At 39.8% G+C, this 21,540-nt stretch overlaps 1 protein-coding gene across 1 annotated transcript; it reads right to left on the bottom strand.

The window, feature by feature from the left end:
* Window positions 1-78: 78 nt before the first annotated feature.
* Window positions 79-20,620, bottom strand: LOC148424328 (solute carrier organic anion transporter family member 3A1-like). The gene is made up of 10 exons (XM_088412852.1): window positions 20,026-20,620; window positions 16,491-16,950; window positions 8,856-8,954; window positions 8,518-8,775; window positions 7,560-7,724; window positions 7,277-7,475; window positions 6,213-6,348; window positions 5,435-5,607; window positions 4,678-4,742; window positions 79-3,641 (listed from the first exon to the last, which is right to left on the bottom strand). Exons 1-10 carry the CDS (start codon window positions 20,191-20,193, stop codon window positions 3,262-3,264), a joined length of 2,103 nt encoding a protein of 700 aa, XP_088268978.1. The 5' UTR covers window positions 20,194-20,620; the 3' UTR covers window positions 79-3,261.
* Between the last annotated feature and the right edge of the window lie 920 nt (window positions 20,621-21,540).

Raw genomic sequence — 21,540 nt, 5'->3', positions numbered from 1 at the left:
AACGAGGAACACAAAATCGTTCTTAATGTTATTTGACCTGAAAAAAAAGATCAAAATAACCAAGCGAGGTTGGCGTAATAAAAGCAAAAATAGTATATTTAATTTATATACAATGAACATACAATCATCGTAATCCTTTCCAAAGAATATACAGGACGTAAAGCTTTTTTAAAAAAATACAAATTCATGTAGTTGAAATAAAAAAATTAAATAAATAAACGTGATATTTTTCTACTTGAATGCCCTTTTTTTTCCCCCCTCTTCTTAAAAGGTCCTCGGCACATGATTAGCCAAACACTCCGAAATTATCGCATACTGTAGGTATGTCTTAGCTGAAGGCAACATGCTGCCATATGCAGAAAAAAATACCTCACCTCTAATAAACTGTGCTATTAATTTCGAAGATGCCCTTTCTCAAAGTACTCTGCACCCATTTTTGCTCTCAACGTAAAAAAATATTGAAGATAATGAGAACTATAAAAAAAAAAGCGTCAGTCATTCGCACAATTAAAAAAAAAGGCATTGCTCTTCTAAAGGTTATTTTTCCGCATCACAAGGCAAAAAACAGTTGAAGTGCTAAAAAAGAAAAACAGCTTCTTACTCCGTCCGGCTGTTGTCATGGCAACAAAAAAAAAACGGTCGTCAACGACGGTCCAGGCACGCGAAAGTTCGTCGCTCTCATGTTTTCGGCGACAAGGATGCAAAAGGAGACGAGCACGTCCACTTGATGAAAGTTCTACCTAGCAACAATGAGGACATCCTACTTTTCCTCTAGAGCACAGACACTGAAGACCATTTTGATTGGTCGCAGAGAGGCTACATACAAGCTGGAGGAGGTTTGTGGTGTTGGTCCGTGATGATGCGTCACTTTGGCACTTTGTATGTACACACGCGCGCAAACGCGGAGGAGAGGCCGGCCCATATGGTACGTCCCGGTTTTGGATATCCTTGATGATGTCGTGTTGGTTTGTCATACATAAGCTCTGCTAATTGCTACAAACGTCAACACTCTACATTGAAGGTGTTGTAGCACACAGTGGAACCTCTAAAGTTCAATTGGACGATGCACTTGTTTTAATCCTCTTATTGTTTTTGTTAGTTTTCCAATTAAGATGATTTGATTTGTAATTTTTAACCCTTTTGCTATGTTTGCCTACTATTGTCTACTTTATTACTCGCTCTATTGTGTGGAAATGAATGGAATTAGAATTTCATTGTGTAGTGTTACTATGCATTTGACAATAAAACTCTTGAATCTTGAATGTTTGTTTGCAAGGAAGAGCAATAATGTCCCCGGGTCAATTTGACCCGGAGCAAGGTGAATAATCCAAATCCAAATTTTTCTTTTAACTAGTCAAATGCGTTCATTTCTCTAGAACAGGGTCAGGGTCAATACGACCCGGAGGAGTGCGCATTCATCTGAGCTGAGCGTCAAAATCTTTGGATTATGTTAGTTTGAAAAGAACAGCAATAATGTCCCTGGGTCACTTTGACCCGAAGTGTGTTTCGTCCAAAATGTGTATAATCCAAGTCCGATATTTTGTTTTGACTATTGAAATAAGTTAATTTCTCAAGAACAGCAATAATGTCTTAGGGTCAATATGACCCGGAAGTGTGTACAAAGTTTTTTTTTTTTTTTTTTTCACTTACAAAGTAACAAAGGGAATATTTAATGTATACTTGTGTGTTACGTTTGTTTTTATGGAATGGGTCAAATTGACCCGTGGTCATGTGTAATTACCCAAAACCTTTAGAAACATTTTTTTGTCTGTAATCCTGCTGGCTAACAAATAAATGACCATTATTTTAATTCCATTTTAAAGAGGAAGTCAACTCTTTCTCAATAATACTTTGTATACTTTCACACTAAACAGGAAGAGGAATTAAACAGCAAAATCTTGTTGCTTTTTTTTCCATCTCAGGGGCAGCCATTTTCTCCCTGGCTGTCACCTGAAGATGACATCACTCAGAGGGCAGACTATTTTGCCTCTCGCTGTCGAATGAAAATGACATCACAGTTGCTCAGGTAAACAAAAACAATCCCGGCTGGGTTTTTCATGTTAGATCATGTGACACTGGCATGATGAGTCGCGATTGGTCACCTGACCTCGAAGCAACTGCGATGTCGGTCGAAATCAAAAGGCAAGATGGCTGCCTCCGAAATGTATTAAAAAACAGGTAAATTTTGCTCCTTAAGTTCATGTAAAGCAGTATTAATCAGCATGCTGTGTTTACACAAGTGGGACTATCTAGAACACAAATAAAAAATTGTGAATGACTTCCATTTTTTGGGAAAATGCTACGTTGGAATAGCTAGCTCTTTCTTTAGCTCTTCCTCGTATGGGAATTTTGTTGTATCAGTACTTGGTATTGGGAGTAAAGAGTTGCAAAACAAGTGTCATCGAACATCCTCACTTATTTTTACACTTGTAAATTGCTAAAATGCTCCTGAAACAAATCCACTTCTCAGTTTGATTCTGGAACGAACTTTTTCCACAATACGTTATTTTGAACATACTTGGGCTATAGAGGTTCCACTGCTACGGCGATGGCCTTCTGCCTCTTGTTTATTTTCATCCATCCAGTATGAATAATTCATGATGCACTGATAAAATTCATTTGCATTAAAACAATATGTGCAAATTCCATATTCAAGTGTCACAATTTGTCACTTAATTGCTAGTCAAGTAAGCTACAAATGATAGACTATATTAATCTAATCAATAGCTGTGAGATTTGAATTATTAATAATATAAAATCGTCCAATTCAAACATTTTCACAGTAATACACAATATATAGCATCTTATTTATATAATTATTTCTACTGGTGTTTTCAAACCTATTTATAAATTTGATATATTTTTCATGAATATGAATATGGTTGGTGTCCTCTAGATTGTATTATGTTTTCTTGTTTGAGACGATTTTTTTGTCTCAAAAAAAGAGAAGATATTGTTTTTTTCAGATTTAACAATCAAAAAGTTTTTTTTCCCTCTGCAACTAAAACAAACAATTTGTGGGATCTTTTTTTTCATCAAACAAACAGAAATGTTTTGGTAGCTAAAGATGTGGCGCTACATGCTTTCAATTGGACAGCGGCGATATTAGATTTAAATGCTGTTAGGTTTGCAAAATAAGACAGAATTAATTTCAAGTATGCCCATCGTTTGGTAAAAAATGAAAATGATTTTAGTGCAACCTTTTTGTGTGCGGCGACGGGGAAAATTAGGCTCTTGATGAGGAGAATCCCCCGTCAGCGACTACAAGACCGACTCCAGGTTGTCGGACGGTTCCTGGTCCTCCAGGTTGAAGACGAACTTGGTCCGGCTGGCGGCGTCTGAGTGGGACGCCTCCTTTCCCAGGTGGTCCAGAGTCACGTTGGAGGAGAAGAGCTCGGTGGGCGTCAGGTAGCCCTCGCTGCTCTTGATGTACTTCCTGTAGTTGCGCCTCAAGCACTGCCACGTGGTGGCGTAGAGCAGGAAGGCGGACGACTTGAGCACGATGGCGATGCTGACGTACAGGTGGCGGTAGGCCACGTTGTCGTACAGCATGCAGGCGCCCTTCTCGCCGCACACCGAGCTCCAGAACAGGCACGTCGAGTCGATGCCCATGCCGAAGATCAGCGGCGGCGGGATGAAGCCTGCGTATGGGAAAATGCGGCGCACTAGTAAAAATAATCATTGCGACACTTAGAAGAACGGTAGAAATACAAGTGCAGCTCGGTAGCTATTTAGCCAGCCAGCTAGCTAGCTAGCAAGAAAGAAAGAAAGAAAAATAAAGAGACAAGTAAAACAAAGGAGAGGTGAAGGAAGGAAGCTAAAAAGAAAGAACTAAAAGACAAAGGAAAAATAAGAGTGAAAGAACATAAAGAAAAGTGTAAAAGACAAAGACATAAAAAGGATATAAAAGGATAGAGGAAGAGAAAAAGGAAAAGAAAGACGATGTCAAAAAGAAGGGAAAAAGAAAAAAAGAGCAAGTGGAAAAGGGAAAGAAAGAAGGAAAAAAGTAAAAGAAACAGAAAAAAGAAAGAATAAAGGAAATGGAGAAATAAAGAAAAAGAATGAAAAAGGAAAAGAAAGCATGAAAGAAAGAAAAAGTAAAAGAAAAGGAAAGTAGGTAAGAAAGAAAAGTAAAAAGAGGAAGAAGGAAAAAAGTGAAAGAAAAACAGAAAAAAGAATCAAAAAGAGAAATGGAGGAGTAAAGAAAATGAATGCAAAAGTAAAAGAAACAATGGAAGAAAAGAAAGTAAAAGAAAGGAACGAGAAAGGAAGAAAAAGACACTAAGCAAAAAAGCATAAAAGAAAGAAAAAGTAAAAGAAAAGTAAAGTAGGTAGGAAAGAAAAGTAAAAAGAGGAAGAAGGAAAAAAGTGAAAGAAAAACAACGTAAAAAGAATCAAAAAGAGAAATGGAGGAGTAAAGAAAATGGAAATTGCTAAATAAGGAAAATGAATGAAAAAGCAAAAGAATAAAAGAAAGAAAATGGTAAAAGAAAGAAGGAAAGGAAGAAAGAAAGAAAACCATAGTAACAAAATGAAAAAGAAAGAAAAAAAGCAAAGGAAAAAATAAAATGAATGAAAAAGTGAGAAAGTTCTTAAACAACAACAACAAAGAAAGCAAACGATCTAGGGTTCGATGAGCGCTTCACGTGCTTTAAATATGTATGCAAATCATCTTACCGATGAGCCTCAGGAGCAGGAAGAGGACCCCCAGAGCGTAAGACTTCAGGTCAGGACTCACCGTCCTAAAAAAGCCCAAGAATCAAGCAGGCAGTAGCATAAAACAAAGCAGCAACTGCAGTAGTATTAAATCAAATACTGGCGGGTCCATAAAATGACGTGTATGAACTGCATTAATATTAATCAGAGTTTGTACTAGTATACAAACTCTATTAATAAAATGGCTATGTCTAGAACCAACATTTTCTCTCTGTCTTACATTAGTATTCAGTAGCTGGACAACGTTAGCATAAAAGACGGAAAACTACAAGTTACTGTAATACCCCAAATATAAGACCCACCTGTATATGGGATGCACCCTTAATTTTAGTGTAAACGTTTTTATTATGCCGTAATACACAAAGCTAGTCCGTGTTCCACCGAGTTAATGATGTGTGAATAAAGATGGACTCGGACGGTGGTTCATTCGGCTCATTTCTTTTCTCGAAAATAATGCCATAACAACCTCCGCTAAAACGAGCGTCTGTTAGCTGCATAAGGACCGCTAACCGAAATGAAAAAGCACAAGTTACTGTTTATAGGACGCATCCATACTTTTGACCTTCATTTTGGGAAAAAAAATGCATCTTATATTTGGAGAATTACCGTACTAGTGAGACAAAACTGCGCCATAGTTGGCCGCCGTGTCCTACGAGCGCTAACCGACATTATCGAGCCTGTCACTAAAAGCAAGATGTCAACAAAATGGACTCCTGACCTGATGAGGATGATGACGGAAGGTGTCTGGGCCATGGCGCCGATCATGCTGCACAGGCAGATGACGCACAGGAAGGTGAGGAAGGCCTGCTGGCAGCCTGGACTCGGACACTTGCCCGGCAGAGCCACCGCCTCCTCAACGCTGCTCGATATGCACGCGCAACCTGTCAGGTTCTGACAAACAACATGCTCGAACGTTAAGGCGACGCTGCGGCCATTTTGGAAACAGTCCAAGTTATTTATATATGAGTTTAGGCATTTCAATTTTATTCATTTACAGTGGCCCCCCGGGTTATGGTGTCCCTGGCTTACATTTTTTACAAGTTTTTTCATCCCCTCTTTACAGCATTTTTCCCGCTTTACGGCATCAACAACTGTCATGACCTGTGGGGTTGGCTGTGTTTATGTTGTTTTGCCCCCCTCTTCAGGTGTTTTTTAGTAATTGCTCTTATTTTGTAGTAGCGTCAAACTGCCTGTGCTGCAAGGCGTCATTAAGATGCTGGTCTGCTATTGGTTGGTGCCACGATGTCACTAAGATGGTGTCGCTACGATGCCGACCTGCTAAAGACTTTGTCTAGTGTGAGTGCTTATGGTTTGCAAAGTATTAAAAATAAACTAATAAAATAAAAAAAATGAATGAAATAAAAAAATGCAATTCAGCAATTATTTTCAGTTAATTTGCCCTTAATTAGAAAAGAATAGCATACTCTTCCTGTTTATTAAGTGTAAGCATGTCAATATCAGTAAGCGCCTTTTTGTTTGTGTGTGCGCTCACTCACCGGTTTGGTGCAGCCGGCGAAGCAAGCGGAGAGGTAAGTGACGGCGTTGGAACCGCACACGGGGCTCACCGAGGCCGTGTAACAGTTGCAGCTGCTGATGCAAGGAGACTCGGGTCGCTGCCAGTGCCGCAGCGTCCTGCAAACACAACATTTACCACATGTGTATTTTCTGTTATTCTGAGCATTAATAGCTTTAGGGAAGAAGCTGTGTCTGTCTGGCTTTTTTTTCTATCTATCTATCTATCTATCTATCTATCTATCTATCTATCTATCTATCTATCTATCTATCTATCTATCTATCTATCTATCTATCTATCTATCTATCTATCTATCTATCTATCTATCTATCTATCTATCTATCCATCCATCCATCCATCCATCCATCCATCCATCCATCCATCCATCCATCCATCCATCCATCCATCCATCCATCTATCTATCTATCTATCTATCTATCTATCTATCTATCTATCTATCTATAGTAGTAGTAGTAACCTGTGATGGACAAACGAAGCTTCATGAAGCACTCGTGATATTTTTTTTGTCTACTCTTGGCTCAAAGAGACAAGGGAAATTTAATATATTTACACTGTACTAGTGTTTATCTTAAAACAATCTGGAGGACTAAAATCTAATGACAAGTGCTTCATGGAGCTTCATTTTCCCCATCACTAAAGTAGGAGTCATCAAAGTACCCCATCACTAAAGTAGGAGTCATCAAAGTACAAGTGTAAAGCACGCATCCGGTATTCACAGCCACTTTTGAAAAATCTTCATTTCTGAATTGACCTGCTTTTCAAATCTTCGATTTTTATGATCCTTTGAATTTATTGCCTAGCAAAAGAAGTAGTAATAACAGAAGTAGGCTAAAGAAGTCGTAGGAGTGGTGTGTCTGTATTGTAGAAACAATATTACTATCTGTTGTAGTCGTCTGGCAGTGGTAGTAATAGGTTTCGAGGTACTGTAGTAATAATACTGCTGCAGTAGTAAGTAGCACGACCACTAGTCGTTCTAGTAGCGCTTTCCATATTGACCGACACTGGCTTGCGTCCCGAGCGACTTACTCATTGCCATAGGCGACCGTCACCCCGGCGACGGGGCCAGTGTCACAACCCAGGAAGAGGAAGGAGACGTAGCAGGCGGTTGACACCAGGTTGACGCCCATGGCCATGCGCACGGCGCCAAGGGCCGATAGGTTCAGCTTCTTCACCAGCAGCCCGCCCAGGAAGATCCCCAGGCAGGCGCACGGGATGGCCGTCATGCCTGGAAGCCACCCAACGCCGTTTTTTTTTTTTACCTCAGGAACTTTCAAAGAGTGAGAAAGGGTGATGACGAAGCCCCGCCTACCTAGCAGCTGATTGGCCGAAGAGGTGGTGAGGTTGAACTGCTGCTCCAGGTATTTGCCCAGGAAAGCAGCGAAGCCGGCGACCACGGCAATCTCCATGCAGGCCGCCAGCGTGATGCAGCTGAACACCGGATTGGACAGAAGGTGCCTGGTCACCCGTGGGATCACTGCAAAGTCAGCCATCGTTCACCGTCAATTACAAGAATAAATATTTTCACATTTTCTTTTCTTTTGGGGGTGCGGCAGGGGTGACGGTGCTATATTATATTGTACAAGGGGGCGCAATATTCACGCGTGATGTTGATGTGTATGCATGCACATGCTCAATACATTTAATGTCTATATATTGAATAAACTAAATTCAGTATATATATATATATATATATATATATATATATATATATATATATATATATATATATATATATATATATATATGTGTGTGTGTGTGTGTGTGTGTGTGTGTGTTCACAAAACTAGGCTTATGTCACAAAGATTAGTTTGGAGTTACAGTACTGACGAAAATCTGAATTTTTAACAGAAATGTTCAGTTTGGGATTTCTCCAAAGTGTATGAAAAAAAAAGGGATAGTAGATAGTAGATGAATTTGCCAATAGAATATTTTCATTAGATTGACAGCACACGCACACACGCACAAACACACACACATACTATACTCACTAATCGTGAAGTTTTCTATATGAATTGCAATTAATCTCATTTACAAACAACTATTTTATTTTCTACGGAGTATGTGACAAATATATTCTTGAGCAAATGATCAAATATAAAAAGTTTCATTTCGACTGTTCAAATAGCTTTCTTTGATCCTTTACTCCGATTCTTTTCATGTCTTTTCATGTTTTAGCTCCCACGGGAAGTAGCTACAACTGATTACTATTTTTCAGTCGATCGATAAAATTTAAATGAATCCCCAACGCACAAATCTCTGAAACGCACCTCTTAGATGCTGGCACACGGACAGTCCACTGTTCAAGTCGAAGCCGTGGATGCTTTTGTCCTGGTAGTCCAGGCTGAGAGGAGAAGGCAGCATGGCCTGCTCGCTCTCGGCCCCGGCATCCAGGCCCTGCTCGTCCAGAGCCTGAGGGAAGCCGAACATGAAGAGAGCCGACAGGAAGAGTAAGGCACCGCACAGGAGGAAGCCGCCCCACCAGGCCCCGATCCAGCGAGGGTCTTCTGGGGTGATGTCCAGTTTACCTGGATGGGACGTCATTTCATTTCTTTTTTTTTTTTTTTTCCTCACGATGATGTGACAAATAAGCAAAAATTAAACTCACTAGTGTCGATGAAGACGGCATCAACGTAGACTTTGGTACAGACGGAACCTAAGATGAAGCCACAAGCGGGCCCGAACACTAAGGTGGAAAATAAAATACCTGCAAGACAACAACAGCGTTAATATTATAGAGTGCATTTCAACTCAATGTCCACCAGATGACGCCACTCAACCGTGACTGCTTGAATTCAATGGGATGCAAAACGGAGCCTATCTTCAAAGCAATCAGATTGCATTCAAATATCATATCACTGTAGTATAGTTGTGTCATATTTCATGTCTATATTGCTTTTGTGTACCTTTTTTGTATGGTCGTCAAGTCAGATGTATTTATTTATATAAAGCCCGTGATCACTACAAGTAACCGTTTTACGAGTGAAAGAATCATTGAGAACATAACAAGTTCAAAACGGCATCTCCTGAACCAAGCTTCCAGAGGAGCAAGTAAAAACTCAAAACCCCATCTTCGCATTGCCGATGAGTCGAACCCTCATAAGTCACATTTAGGTGAATTTCATATCCCCCCCAATCTTTTACGATGCAATGCTAATTGTTGAACAAATTTGCAGGTTTTGGGGTCTTCGGAAAAGTGACGATTTTGACAACAAGGATTCGGGCTCATAAAAGCGATTTCTAATATCCCTACATTGCTAATCTAGAATTGTTTGGATGGAATTTAATATATTCAAACTGTTTTTCATGTACTACATTTACATTAGAGTCTCATGGTGTTCCACAGAGTTCAATTTTGGGGCCTTTGTTGCTTGTAGTGTTTTATAGTGTTTCATGTTTTTTTTTTTGTTTTTTTAGTGAATTGCTTTTACTGTCTTTGTTGATGTGGCATACCACTCCAAGAGCAGTGGTGGTCGTTTGAAAAGTATTACTGAAGTCGAGTGGAGATATTTTAGTTTAAACTGTCATTCACTACGTCTCATCAACCGCAGATTTGAACTTTTTTAACATTACATATTTACATCATACGTAATGTTGTGTTGACCACTAACGTAGCAAATTTACATGATGCCTAACGTAGCACAAATTGCCTGCTTTTATATTCACCGAATGGTCACTTGTAAAACCATATCAATATCTTCTGTATGAGCTTTTGGACCTTTGTGATTTTCAAGACCAGATCATGTCTCCTGTTGAGCTAGATGTACTTTGTGTAATGTGCAGCTTAATTATTTATTGATAAGCTTGCACCACTATAAATAATCAAACAGGAAGTTGTCTCCATTTTCAAGTTGTCTGACCAAAGTGAGCCCACTAAAGTGATTGGTCGCCTACACTAAGCAGACAATAATTAGATACATTAAAACACCTAACACCGGCTTTGGGCAACATTTGATTTTTTTAGGAAACACGTGGCCCTGGTCATTGTTAAGGGAGTTAAAAAAAAATTTTGACAGAAAAAAAAATACAGATTTATGATTAGTAGGCCTTCATGAAAAATTATATTGAACAAATTGAAAAAAAACATTTTACTGGTGTTACATGACATTTAGATTTATGTGTAGTAAATAATGACACCAGTGTTACTTGTACACCTGATGTAAATTGTTAAGAGCACATAAAAGTAAAACAATTGGGGGCGTGTCCACGTACCGTGTTTTGAGGTGTGCTTTATTAGGGAAGAAAAAAGTTTTGTTGGATACTTGTGAACAGACAATAAATGAACAAATGTTCTGTTCTAGTCTATTTTGATTTGATTGCTTCTAATAAGCTAAGTTAAAAATTGATTCTGAACAAAAATGGATAACAAATTATCCTTATGGCACTTGTATTTTGTTTATATTGCAATACAAGCACATTCATATCATTTTCTTAAAGAAATAGCCATAGAATTCGCAAGATTGTTGATCTCTTAGGCCTCTGCACCACTTGATGGCGCCATAAAGCAAATGAAGCAACATGAAGCTTTGAACCAGCTGGCTACAAAGCTTCTTTGCTTCATGAAGCTTCATTTGGTTCATCTGATTAAAAATACACGAATAATTAATTACAATAATGAAATATCATTTCTCATTTCCTAATTGAATTACATCTAAATGCCTGCAAGCAGTGTTATTTACGTGCTAATGGGTAATTGATGTAAATACACAAAAGTGGGATTTTAATATTTTGACAGATCTCAAGAGTGACACAAAAATACAATGCAGAGTCCATATTATTCCTTCTCATAAACCTCCGCCAAACGTACACAATTAAGCTCCCTTCCAACGTATTAAATGGCCGTTCTAATTCAGCCGCACTGCACTGTAAAACTCGTAATGGGCACTCTGAGGCCAACGTAAATCTCTTATTGACGTTGCAGTAACATCCGCCGCAGATGTGAGAGAGGCAATCAGTGGAATATGACACCGGAAAAATCAAGGCGGGCGGCCCTTTATGAGGACATCGGAAAAGAAATTGGAAGGAAGCAGAACTACAAATCAACAGTGCGATTCCGTCAAATAAGAAATATTTTTGACTTGATAGTAAAATGTATATATTCACCTTGAATTCTAGGGATTTTACCGTTAGCTAGTGGATACAATTGATGTGTAATGTTGTAATTTTAAATATTGGGGAGCTGGGGTGAAGGTTTCTGAATTCTGCCTGGCAACAAGGTGATGTCACCGTAACAAGGATGAGTTGCACTTTTCCAATCATAATGAATTAAAAAAAAGGATTTATGTCATTTTTCCTGATATGTAACCTAGCTAAGTGGTAGGATCCATTGTTCCCCCTGTTATTTCTTCCTCCTAAACGCATCACTTTTGGCTTTTGTTGTCGTTGCAGTGGCAGCCAGACATTTGCAGGTGGCAGCTTGACAGATTGTCCACTTGAATAAATAGGAGAGGGGGGAGGTAAAACACAAAGAATAGCCAACAGGGAGCTTGGTGATGAGAGATTTTAAAAGGACAATTCGCAGCAGGGAGGAGAAACTCACACACTTTGCGAACAGAGGAAGAAAGAGAAAAATAGGAAAAAAAAAAAATATATATATATATATATATATATATATATATATATACTTTTTTTTTAATATCGTAGAATGAAAAATTATACTGTACATTATGCAGAGTTGCATCAATACTATGAAACTATGCATTAATACAAAAATAAACACTTGTACACGTACAATATTTCAATTTTCATGGGCCCAAATGTTTTGGGGGAAGAGTATAAAGTAGCCAAATCATTTGAGTAGTAAAATTATGAGAAGGCATTGTGCTCAAGAATTCATGTTTTTTTTTTAATTTTGTCTTTATTTAACTTTTATTCAAAACCTTGTTTTGCTTCACTAAAATCATTCCAAGAAACGTGTATATTTTTATAGCAGAATAAAAAATATTCTTACAAAATAGTAGAAAATATGTAAATATTAATACATTACGATGTGGTGAGGGCTTTTGGTTTATGTAATTAAACTTTGAGTGCTTTGTTTTCCAAGTTTATGAAAGCAACATTGCTTGAAATACAGCAACAGGCACAATGTGTTTCCTTTATAAATGCTTGCTTTTTAGCACTGCAATATATACTTTGGTGAAATTAACAAATCATGGCTGCCCTACTCTACAATAGAGGCCAGAAAATGACGGTCACACACATTTCTTTCTTCTATTGTCACGCGAACACCATGACACCAAAAGTGGTCTTAAAAGTGGCCAAATTGCTTACATTAACACTGGACACAACAGCAAAGCCCAAATGCAAGACGAGATGTATTACTTGCTGGGGAAATTTGAGAAATTAGTTAATTACGTATTACAAAACACTCGAAAACGGTCTTAAGTTGAAATTAAAAAAAGGAAAAAACACAGAGATAGTGTCAAAGTGGTCGTTTCACAGGGAAGCATTCAGTGGCACGTTGGCAAAGATGCGCTACTGAAAAGCCGGGCCGGGATGGGCCGGGCAGGGCCGAGTGCTGAATCAGCGTGCGGCGCTTGCTCAACACGAGCACTCCAGCGGAGTGCAAACGTTTTGCTGCAGTGGCCTCGCAGCGCTTCATTACACGCATTACGAGCGGGAAGGGAAGGCGGGAGAGCGAGAGACGCTGTGGCTTGCTTTTGCCACTGTAAACAAGTCTATTGTGGCTTAGCATCCTCCATTCTCAACTACTGTCTCGTTCAGCGACAATCCAATTTTACGGACAAGAAAGAATGAGTGTATTCTACGAGCCCTTGAGAACATACTAAATGAAAACCATTCGTAGTCAAAGTGTCTTTGAGGCTTTGTTAAGGAAGGGAAGAAGGAAACAAGAGAGGAAGAAGGAAAACTGTAAGAAATCAAGTAAGGAAAAAAGAAGCAAAGAAAAAAGCATGAAAAAGTAAAGAAGAAAGGAATGATGCAAGCGAAGAAGACAGGAAGCGAGGGTGGGAAAAAAGTGAAGGAAGTGGAAGAAAGGAAGGACAAAATGAAGAATGGTGTAGCAAGGAAGGATACAAGGAAGGAAGAAAGCAAGGAAATAATGAAAAGAGGGAACTAATGGTGCAAGGAAGGAAGAAAGGAAGGATGAAAGGAATAAAGAAAGGGAAGAAGGAAAAGGAGGAAAGGATGATGCAAGGAAGGACGAAAGGAAGGATGCAAACATGAAGGATGGAAAAATACAAGGAATGAAAGAAAGAAGCCAAGAACAAAGAAAGTAAAGAAGGAAGGAAGAAAAGACAGAAGAACTGATCCAAAGAAGGAAGAAAGGATGGATGAAAGAAGGAACAAAGGAAAAAAAAGATGCAAGGAGAAAGAAAGTAAGCGAGGGCAGAAAAAAAATGAAGTGCGACGAAAGGAAAGATGGAGGGAATGATGGAAGAATTGTGTAAGTTAGGAAGGATAAAAGTCAGGAAGAAAGCAAGGAAAGAAGAAAAAGGGGGAAGAATGATGCAAGGAAGGAAGAAAAGAAGGACGTAAGCAAGGAAGGAAGCGAGGAAAGAAAGAAAAGAGGAAATGGATGATACAAGAAAGAAGAACGGACGTGAGAAGAATGAAGGAAAAGAGAGAAAGAAAGAAAGAGAGACAAATAGAAAGTAGGATGCAAGGAAAGAAAGAAAAAAGAAAGGAAGGAAGGAAGGAAGGAAGGAAGGAAGGAAGGAAGGAAGGAAGGAAGGAAGGAAGGACGGAGTTACACATGAGAGAAAATAAACACGGTCCTAGTTTTGTATTTCACCTCTGCACATGGCAGCCAATGAGAACACGACTAGAGAAAGAAACACATCGAAAAGATTAATGGCTGCGGTTGCTTGACCTCAATAAGGATCCATAGACATGGAGTGTACACAGGTGCATTGTGGGCGGCTGCCCGTCAGTCAATCGCTAAGTACTGAGTACTTCCCATCGGTACCCTCAGCGGACCGAATCCCGCTCGGAAGCCGCTATCGATCGATCGCCCACCCGCCAGCGCGCCCGCCCGCGGGCAGCCTTCTCTTCTCGCCGCTTAATATTTAATGGGGGCTTGCCGTGTTTGCTAAACAACTCCTAACTACTTGTGTGTCACACTACATTATTCACAGGGTTAGCTTACACGCCAGACGTGTGCGTCTTGCCACTCAGGACAAAACTTAAAGAAGAAATAGAGACGGCAGCTGAGAAAATGTAAAAAGTCCATTTTGATCATTTCTTGACAATAATATGTTCCATGCGCAAGTTTTCTGTTCTTTTTTGTTTTGGACTTTTTTGTTTTGTGTGATTGTCTTTTCAAGTTGTGGGGTTTTGTGTTGATGTGTTTAAGTTCATGTTTTTGTTCGCCTCTTGTCAGTGTCTCGTCAGTGTGATTGCATCTGCTTTAAGCTGCTTCCTTTGTGTTGGCCAAACAGGTCACTGTTCCAATTGTTTCTCGTACAGGTGCTTCTTGTTGTCTCGTTAGTCATCACTTGGTGCTGAACGTTCCTCGCTGTCCTCCCTTTGAGCTTTGTTTTCTGGTCATCTTTATCTCATTTTTTTTTTTTTGAGCACACCTTGGCTCCCAGGTTTTTTAATTTATGCCTTCCTTTTTTTCCTACTTTACTTCATTTTTATCCTTCCTTCTATCAAGTTGTCCTTTCTTTCTTCCTTCCTTTTTTTCTAACTTCCTTTCTTCCTTCCTCATGTCTTTTCTTGTCATTCCTTGTACAGAATTCTTCCTTCATTCCACCATCCTTCTTTTCTTCCTCCTTGCTTAATTTCTGGTAACCTTCCTTTCTTCCTGTTTTATCTAGCCTTCCTTTTTTTCATTCCTTGTATTCTTCCTTCATGCTTTATCCTTCCTTCCTTTCTTCCACCCTTTCTTCTTTCCTTTCTTGCAACCTTCTTTTCATTCTTCTTTCCCCCTTTTCCTTCCTTCCTTTACTTATGTTTTTTATCCTTCCTTTCTTCCTTCAGTGTGAAGACTATTAATACAATATGTTCTCAAAGGCTCATAGAATACACTTTTATTTTGGTAACGTTTGTCAAATTGGAGGGTGACAAAACACAGCATTTTGATTAATTTTGTGTTCAACCATTTTTATCCATCTAAGGTGGTGGCCTTTTTTGCCTCTTGCTGTCACCTGAAAACGAGATCATAGTTATTGTGGTGACGATCAATCTCAGCTCAGCTGTTTCCCGAGTTATGGCGTGACATTCGCAATCCGAGCCGTGATTGGTCCTTCCCCGTGCAATAGTGATGTCTTTTTCAAAGGAAAATTAGTGAGTAATTTGAGACACAATTGTCATTATTTCAGTATTCATACTTTTTGCGCAATTTTGTTTTGTGACGTGTTGTCTGTAAAATGGCTGACAAAAGGATTGGGAAGCACTGATGTCGGGGCAGTTTTGCAAGATTATACATGGCTTTTATTTCATTTACTTTCTATTTGCTCTCATTGTGATTCAGTCCCTCCGAGATGAAAGGGAACATGAGCATCCTCACTCGCTGTCTGCCTCTGCACTGTTGCCTTAGCAACTTTGGCAGACAGGATGTAGCCTATGTGTGTGTGTGTGTGTGTGTGTTCTTTATGGAATTAAACCTATCAAATACCTGGCATATGATTATCTTCGCTTAGCATTGAACAATAAACAAAGAGCAGATCCATTTTTTTTTTTGGTGTTGTAGTGTTTGACTCCCATATACATGCTGGTGGCTTTAAGGGGAAAAAATGCTGTGTTTTTAGCATTTTGCATATGTTTTACAAATATATTCAAATTAGAGCTAAAATGAGATGTGCAAGTTGAGTCCCTTGGTTAGAAAGACAACCAAGTTAACTGCCAGTGTTCCCCGGTGTTAGCCGCTAGCTAGCAGTGCTCGCATGCTCCAAATAGGCCACTCTGCAAACTTTGATGTTTGACAGCCTGACGAGGTTGCTGTTCCTACTGATCACTTTTTAGTAAACAACGCTGACTCAAATGCACTTTTTCTGCCTGCACATTCGACTCTAAGAGCAAACTTGATGGGGAAATATATCTCAAAATCGGCGGAATTCATAACTGTGGATGGTATGATTAAAAAAAAAAAGTTCTCAGCCATGTTGTTCGCTTGCTATGGTGTGAAACTATTGGATATAACTGACATTAATGGCAATAATCAATTGTGATTAATTCTAAAGACAGATTCGATACTAAAGACAGACTTTTGACCGCTCATTATGAAAAAGACGCCAGCCTTGTATGGCAGACGGTTAGTCCATGACTATGCGTAGCTTACCTATATACAGAGAGGAATCCTTCCTGTGGACGTGGTCGTCAATGTAGGACACCCCCAGAGGCTGGACGGGTGTGGCGCCGATGCCCAGCAGAACCTGGGCGCCGATCAGCAGCAGGTACATCATGTTGGTATTGGCTCGATCGCCGCACTTATACGCCGAGTCGTTGTTGTCCGAGCGCGAGCTGTTGGAGCACACGTCGCGGCCGTCCTCGGCGTGCCACGAGTCGCCGGCGTCGTACTCGTACTGGTGGGTGAGGAATTCGGGCAGGGCGGACAGAAGCGCCCCCAGCGCCATGACGATGCCGCCGCAGCCGATCAGCCGCGGCCGGTGCGCTTTGGCGCCGAAGTAGCTGACAAAAAGAATGAGGGCCAGGTTGCCGATTTCAAAGCTGCTGGCGATGACGCCGACGTCGGCGCTTTGTAGGTTGAAGCGCCTCTCCAGCGTGGTCAGGACGCTCACCTGCCAGGAAATGCACAGACAGAAAGACACTTGAAGATTTTTAGCTACCTTCGCATTACTTATATTTATCACAATTTCCTCAAATCTGACAAATGTCTTTACTTTCTATCACCGTAATTAATCAAGAAGGACTTGTTTTTTTTTTGTTACTTGGTCCGCTGACTAAGATCTTGGAAACCTCTAAAGAAGAAATACTTGTACAGAAGCAAAATGAACCAAGGAACATTAAAATAACCATCAAGGAACAAGGAAGTAAGACCACTCTGTTAAAAAACAAAACAAATTTCAAGATTTTGAGTTGGAAGAGGAAGCCAACTACTCCATAATTTCCTTTCCAAAAATTTGTTCTATGCACCCCCACGAGTCTAAATATGGCATTCAGATTACTCCTATTTTTAGACCCTATTTTAGACACTATTATTTGAAAAATAAAATAAACAAATACAATAGAGTACCACAGATTCAAGGTATGAACTATGTAAAGATGTATAAATACTTCTAATTTCTTCTTTGTATTTTTGGGGGAGTCTGAATGCCCAGGGGCACCACACTGCCACTAACAGGCCAGTCTTGGTACTACAACATATTAGTATGAGCGCACCCAACTTCAGGGTGGCTTCATACTGTACGAATAGTCCTCTTTTCGTCTGATTAAAACCAACTTGCAATCGGCTTTTGTTGCTGTCTTGTGCCGTGCTTCGGAGATTCAAGTTTGTAAAATGAAAGCATAAAGCATCAGCAGCAAATTCATCCGCCCTTGAAAGAGAACCAGAAAACAAACAGGCAACGTTTAAAAAAAAAAAAAAAAAAAAAAGCAATAGTTCGATCAAATGAACAAGAGAAGTGCACTTTTGATTTCGGCAGCATTCAAGGACGAGCGCGGCCGCAAAATGATAATGCATTTTGGATTGACATTTAAAACCCGCAGTGTTTCCATTTCCCGGAGTAAGTGTGTTCCCGGAGCCAAGGCCAGCACCCAAACAAACATACTTTTCAGTTATTTACTTATTCACTTCATGTGAACCACTGTTTAAAAAAATGTTTTGGGGAGAAAAAAAAGGCTAAATTTAAGCACAACGGGCAGATAAAAAACAACAACTCTGTAGCATGTGATACGCATGTAACAATAAAGTGTCCTATAATACACTGTATGTATTTAAAAATGAGAACATTTATGTATCACTGAGTCAAAATGAAATAAAATGGTGAAAAAGAAATTAGTAATTGGCAGGGACGATTTAGGGGTGCTGAGCTACGGGATAACCAAGATAAATCTAACACTTTTGTACAGTCTAATGCAATTTAATTCTCCACTTAGCTAGCCACAAGATAACCAGTTAGCTTGTCAGTAGTAACTTGGCTTGCAAGACATGAAGCTAGCTTATTCCATTTCAATTCAGAGGAGAGTGGTGTTGTCTGAAAGGTTTCCTAATTAGGAAAAAGCCATCTGCTAAATGGGGGCTGGAATGGTAAATATTTCCTATATTCTCCACTCACAATGGTGACAAAGTCCATATATATGTCACTATGCAAAGTAAATAGTCCAATCATTTTCTTTGAGGTCAGTATATGATTGCTCATTGTATTAACAATTGGCTGTCTAATAAAGTTACAACAAAAAGTTGGATGTTTGTTGGCTGCATGGTTAGCAAGTTAGCTCCTTATTTGGGACTCCAAACGAAACGCTAACGTCATTCAATTGCGAATGAAACAACATTCTCTAGACTTACACACACTCAAAAACGTTGGCTCAACTGTGGGATATGGGATGTGAACTTGGAATATTTTACCTCTGCATAACGCTGGTGTCATTATTAATTACGACTAAATTCATACCATCATTTAGCCGCTAGCTTACAGCGCTTAAGTGCTCCAAATAGACCGGCGTGACGGACGTAAATGACTCTGGACACTTTACACAAGGCCACTGTTCCTACTGATCACTTTTTTGCAAACTCAAATGTATTGTTTCAGCTGGTAAATTCATACCTTTGACCTAAATATATTGGGCAGTATAGCAGGGGTTCCCAATTTTTTTTTGTTCCAAATACGACGGCCAATTTAATCAAACGTCGTGTCCTTTAATATACATTCCATGAAATTTGTTGATAAAGTCATTTTTACAACCTGTCATTTGAATAAAGCAAATCTAAATTATTACAAGCAACGATTAAGTGAGTAATGCAAGGAAATTATGTAAAAAAAAAAAAAAAAAAGACTTGGAAGCCACTACTTAAAAACACAAAAAAAGTCTACTTAGTTTGCTTAAAAACAAGAAACATCATAAAATATATAGTGCGAATTAAATTAAGCATAAATGTGTTAACATGGCATTCATTCAACTACCATTAAATTCATTAATTCACTCACAAACATAAATGACAAAAATCAATGTCATAACTTCATTAAATTGTGGCACGAAATCCATTCCGTGAACTGAAATTGAAAATCTGAAAACAATTGACAACTATTGAATTGGAGGAAACATGTAATTTTATTCATTATGATTTTTTAAATTAATCGGTCTGGCAAAAATAGCTATCAAACATCCCTAGTTTTTACTTTCCCAATTCAGGTGATGGCTCCATCAGCGAACACTGTCATCAATTCAGTTTGGAAATGACATAGTTGACAAAGAAAGGGCTTCCAACAAAATCATGACGTCAACTCCAATGAATCAGCCTTTTGAGTGTCATTGAATAATGAATCATCAAATGTCTTCCAAAACAAAGAAAAAAAGACTCATTCTGGCCCATGTTTGTTGTTGACATGCTATTGTGGACATGCTCGTTTTTACAATCGTCCGGAGACTCCAGACTGCTTGGTCCACAGCGGCAGTTATATCAGTGACATCATGTGCTAGGCCGGCAGGTGGTGGACCTCGCACGAGACGCGGTTCGGAAACATCAACAGCACATTTGAGAAGCCTCGATGCGGCTGCTGCAAAGGCCTCGTCTCCACTGTTTGCTGCTCATTCTCAAATGACTCGATTGCGCGGCCTTGTCTGCTCTTTTGAAGGACGCGCATACATACGAGCAAAGCATAGGAAGATGAAGAAGAAGAGGAGTCACTCACCAGATAAGCACCCACGGTGCCCTGCGCCAGCATGAGCGCGCATTCCGACACCAGGAAGATCTTGATGTTGGAAAAACACGAGGTCTTCTTCTGGCTGACGTCGTCCTGCTCCGGGTCGTCGTCGCCGCCGCCGATGCGCTCGCTGCACATCTGATTTTTCACCTGCATCTCTGCATGCAGCCTCAAGCTCCGCGGAGGGATGCTCAGCGTGTTGTCCGTGCGGCGATCATCCTCCGCGGACCGCAGCGAGGCGGCGAGAGAGGAAGCGAGGAGCGAGGAAGCGAGGAGCGAGGAGCTCTCCTCGGGCTAAAGGCGCCGACTTGGAGCGCTCGGCATCACGCGCGATGTCCGCGGCGATGTCTAATGCTCGCTTGCCCGCATCCGCAATGTTACAACATCGCTATCCGCAGGGACCGGTAGCGACTGGTCAGGCCGGGTCCGAGCTGCATCCTCTGCGTCCTCCTGGCGGCCAAAGGATGACGACGCTCCGCCCACCCAGCGACACGTGCTCAGCGATGGTTCCTCCTCCTCCTCTTCATCCTCATCTTCAACATTGTCGCTTTACATGACAAGACCACACAGCTCCGCTTTACGTACGTCCTTTTTGTCGAATTTTACAGGTAGGTGCAAGAGGAACCACTGTATACGTCATTAAGTGCAGATTACGCAACAATGGGTGTTTCTAACCCCTTTTTAGGGGTGCTAATTGAACCCCGCCACCGTACGTTTCGAAGATTGTTTTATGTTTTCTATTTATTGTTCTTTTTCAAACAAGCTGGAGAACTAAGTTTGTAAACGTGCAGTGGTTTGCTGAAACATTTCACAACAAATTTACAGCAACGCCCCCTCACCTTGAAAATGGTTTCCCCCACCTAATTCCTCACACTTTTGCCCTACCAATTTTCACAGCTGAAAATGATGTTTTTTGATGATATACTGACAGTACAGTAGCCGCCAATCCACTTACTTCAGAAGCTAGCCAGCTGTTTGTGTGCCTATCATGCTAGCTAGCTAGCTATCTACCTAGTTAGCTAGTTGTATATCCGCCTATTTAGCTAGCAAGTTAGCGCTCTTATCTATTTACCTTTCAAGCTAGTTATCTATCTATCTATCTATCTATCTATCTATCTATCTATCTATCTATCTATCTATCTATCTATTAATATAATTTTACATGAAAATTTAAAATTCATACAACAGCAGGGGTGAGAAACTTGTTTTAGCTTGTGGGCCGGACCAATAAAATTGTGGTTATATATTTATATAACTTTACAACGACAACTTCAGGTAATAGTTCTTTTTTAATACTATCCAAAATAGTACAAGCACAACATCACTATTAATCAGACAACATTAACATCACTATTAATAATTAAACATTAACATTACTTTTAATCTTAAAACATTTCAAGTTTTTCATTTATTGAAAAAAAGACTTTAGCTAGTTTTAATACTTAACATTACGTATCACCTTGCAGCCGGATTAAACTTGTTTTCGGGACAGAACCAGGACGC

Source organism: Hippichthys cyanospilos, chromosome 4, assembly GCF_059441005.1.
Source record: "Hippichthys cyanospilos isolate Australia breed blue-spotted pipefish chromosome 4, RoL_Hcya_1.0, whole genome shotgun sequence".
Classification (NCBI taxonomy): domain Eukaryota; kingdom Metazoa; phylum Chordata; class Actinopteri; order Syngnathiformes; family Syngnathidae; genus Hippichthys; species Hippichthys cyanospilos.
This window is presented reverse-complemented; position numbering and strand designations above follow the sequence as displayed.